Below are 3,596 nucleotides of genomic sequence, written 5' to 3'. Positions count from 1 at the left end.
TGTATTTTGTTTTGCACTGGAGGAGCACGTTAACACAGTGCAAGACAGAAGCATTCACAGAACAACAGGAAAGAATGGGAAGTAAACAGGAATTACAAGATAGTTTGGTGTTTGGTTCTTTTTTGTTGTTGTGTTGTTTTGTTTTCTGGAAACAGCCAATGCTTTTTCTCCTCGCGTACTGAAAGCATTAATTGCTAGCTTTGTTTTGTGCTGGCAGCACCAATACTGGTTAAAAGATCTATTTCAGGCTGCATTTGTTTCTCCATGCCCTCAGAGTCGGCACCAAGGTAAAAGAGGTTTCAAAGTTTTGGCCTTTGTTGAGCTTAGTCTATAGGCAATATGAAATGGTAATTTTCGCACACATCACCAAGTCTTAAAATATCTCTGATGACAACACAACCTTTTGCTATGTCTAACATTAGAGATTAGTTCAGACTGAGTGGTTCTTAGGATTTGGTTTTCACCCTCTGTAAAACTTGGGCTTCCCTTTTTACTTCCTTCTCATTTCTTTTGGAAGTGTCACAAATTTTCCAGTGTCCTAACCACCTGATCCGATGTCTAGATATGGATAAGATCAAACCTTATCTGCAAGTAAAAAAATAATTTTGTAATTCTAACATGACATGCTTATTTTTTGTCCACATCCTCATAAAATTACATTACTGCCATTCTAGTTATAAGCTGCCTCTGAACAATGTATACGAGTTTTCTTTCTAGGTAGGTTTTTATTTAATTTTTCCTTCACTTCCTTTTAAAACATACAAACAGAAAAATACACTGGAAGGAAAAGGTTTACATCTCATAGGATTCTATATTGAAACTTACTCCAAACACTGTTAGAAGTTCATAGGAAGATTCTCTTTGGATCTTTTTTATTCACCTAATGCATTAAAAAAAAACCCAAACAAATGATAAAAATATGTGGTATTAAGGAAACAATGGCTTTGCAGTTCAGTGTCTATCTTGAATCAGCCGCCCTTCACAAGGGCTCCATAAACATATTCTGGGTCTGCTGTAGTATCTTGTTGACTAGACACACTACTGGTCAGTACACAAATAAATACACGTTATTGGAAGTCAGGAACAAGTGCTCACTCCAAGTTTTTATTAAAATTGAACACAGGGACGTATTTGAACATAGTTCTGGTTGAGAATCTAGACAGCTAATAGGTTTTCAGGATCATCTGGTTTTACAGTATTGCAGAATCTCAGTTAACCCTTTTGAGCGTACATTCACAGGAACATGAAAATGAGGAAGCACCTCGTTATTCAGCCAACAACCACTACATCATCACCAAGAAACTGGTAAGTCGGAACCTCAAGGTTATAGGGAGCAGGACCTTTCCTGATTCTGCCAGAGGCATCGTAATGGGACCCGTGGCAAGGGCAGTAATAACCGCCAAAATCCCCTGAGTTAGCAATGGGTACACAACCAAGATGAGTGCAGACACCTACTAATATGACCCACTCTGGCTTCTTTACTCTGTCTAAGTCATGCTGCGGATCCCTCAGTTTAGACAAATCAACTTCAGCTTCCTGATTAATCTCTGCCTGGGTTCTGTGACGCACAAAAAGGGGCTTCCCTCTCCACTTGAAAGCCATGTTCTTGCCTTCTGGAATGTCAGATAACTTGATCTCAATCTTTGACAACGCTAGCACATCAGCAGAGGCACTCAGGCTGGAAATAAACTGGGTGACAACATTCTTAGCAGCATATGCAGTTGCCACGCATGTCGTTGCAGTCACCAGGTAGGAAAACCCTTTTCTAGCTTCACTGCTGCTTTGAGAAGATGTGGTGGCATCCAGCACATCTTGACGACGATAGGCAGAGAAGTCAGGTACGGCAACATCATTATGGACGCAACGAACACTGGCGGGTGCTGCAAGAAAAAGAATATGAAATGACAATGCTTTCAGGTAAAAAAACATTATGATGTATTTTAAGTTACACTTTTTTAATTGCATTTTTGGAATAATGGGTAAAAGTTATTCCAAAGTCTGGGTAGGATTCCTCTAATTATACAGTTCATTTTTAAGTTGTAGGAGAATGGTTTCCAGAAGGTATTTCTGGTAGATAAACAGATGATTTATGAAACCATTTTCCCCAGTATTTGAAAATTACATGAAGCCTGATAAGGGTGCAGAAAAATCTGCAATGAGTTCTGGGTTTAAAGTGAACTCTTTTTCAGAAGATTTCAAGGAAAAACTCCTGCAAGCTACCATGACTAGCTAAGACAAACCAGACCTGTTTTCCATTCAAATGTTTCCCTGAAAAAATTGCTATGAAGAAATTTGATTTAGTAAACTTTGCACATCTGTAGTTTAACACTTTGACTTAAGTAACTTCTATACCTTTAATAATCCTAAGTGTGCAGTTAAAAATGCAGTATCAGGCAACCCCCTCTATATTAAACTGTTGTCAAAGCTAACTGCCCCAATAAATAATCTTTAAACCTACAGTCCCCTGTTTGCCAGGCTCACTTCATAGAAGAATTTAGGGATAAAGCTAATAACTGTCCAATTCCGAAGCTTTCTCAAGTGGGACTCCCATGTCCAACCTGTGTGCTAACCTAACAAGATGTGAGGGCTGACTAAGAGGCCTTCCATTAGTTTGTCCAGCAAAAGAAAGCTGCCTCCCTCTACGAAAATCTATAAGCCAAAAAAGAACGTGCCAAAGACAGAACCTATTGCTTGCCAAAGTGCAACCTCTGTTATTTGAAGAGAACTATTTAGTTGTCTTTTTTCCTAGCAGTTGGCAAAAAGTTAACAGAGATTAATAAAAACCATTCTCTCAAAGTACTCAAAATAACTAGTAACACACAATATGATTAACTTATAAAATTCCCTATATTCAGTGAAACGCTGATGAAAATTACTTGCTGTTAATTAAAACTAAGAATAAGACTAAATGTCAGCTACATTAGTTAGAGATTTGTAGAATTTTCACCTGAACGTATCTTCTACAGCTGAGGGTCAGGTGAAGTACGTAGTTCTAATCACTACAGAGCATCATCCACGTGGCACTGCCATCATCGCCAAGGCTTATATGAATATCCAATGTAACAGTGTGAAGGAAACTGACTCCATGCCCAGCATCACCAGAGAAGGGCACTGGTTCTCCATGAAATCCAAATGGGTCGTTTCATGGAGAACCACTGCACTTTGGCTGGAGTCAGGTTCTGCAAGGACGACTTGGGACTAACTTTACCTGCTGATGGTTTTCTGAGCACTGCATGAGCAGGGGGTAAATACAGGAATTTCAAAAGAGGAAAATAATGAGGGCTTTGACACAGTGAATTCACTGTTAGAGTCGTTTATCTTGCAGTAGTAAAACACACTGAGTTCTCACTGCCTGTCTCTGATGCCCCTCAGTGAAACACCTTATTGAACTAAATGGAGTTTTCCTGCATCTTCCCAACTGCAAAATGAATATCCCCCGAGTGATCACAAGGAAGCAGGCTTGTAAGTGCCCTTAACTCTACAGTCAGAAACGCGTGTTACCGTAATGGTGACAACTTACAATTCTTTTTTTTTTTTTTTTTTTAAAAAAAAAAAAAGCAGCAAAAGCAAGACCCTCCGAACTAACGCAGGACTCT

General features: G+C 39.1%; 1 protein-coding gene across 1 annotated transcript in view; it reads right to left on the bottom strand.

The window, feature by feature from the left end:
* Positions 1-1,083: 1,083 nt before the first annotated feature.
* LOC104294480 (cytochrome b-c1 complex subunit Rieske, mitochondrial) overlaps positions 1,084-3,596 on the bottom strand; it is a 34,203-nt gene continuing 31,690 nt past the window's right edge. The window contains exon 4 of the mRNA XM_009894093.1: positions 1,084-1,880. Coding sequence (XP_009892395.1) covers positions 1,270-1,880 — 611 coding nt within the window. The 3' untranslated portion in view covers positions 1,084-1,269. The remainder of the gene's footprint in view (positions 1,881-3,596) is intronic.

This window comes from Charadrius vociferus, unplaced genomic scaffold, assembly GCF_000708025.1.
Source record: "Charadrius vociferus isolate BGI_N301 unplaced genomic scaffold, ASM70802v2 scaffold341, whole genome shotgun sequence".
Classification (NCBI taxonomy): Eukaryota; Metazoa; Chordata; class Aves; order Charadriiformes; family Charadriidae; genus Charadrius; species Charadrius vociferus.
This window is presented reverse-complemented; position numbering and strand designations above follow the sequence as displayed.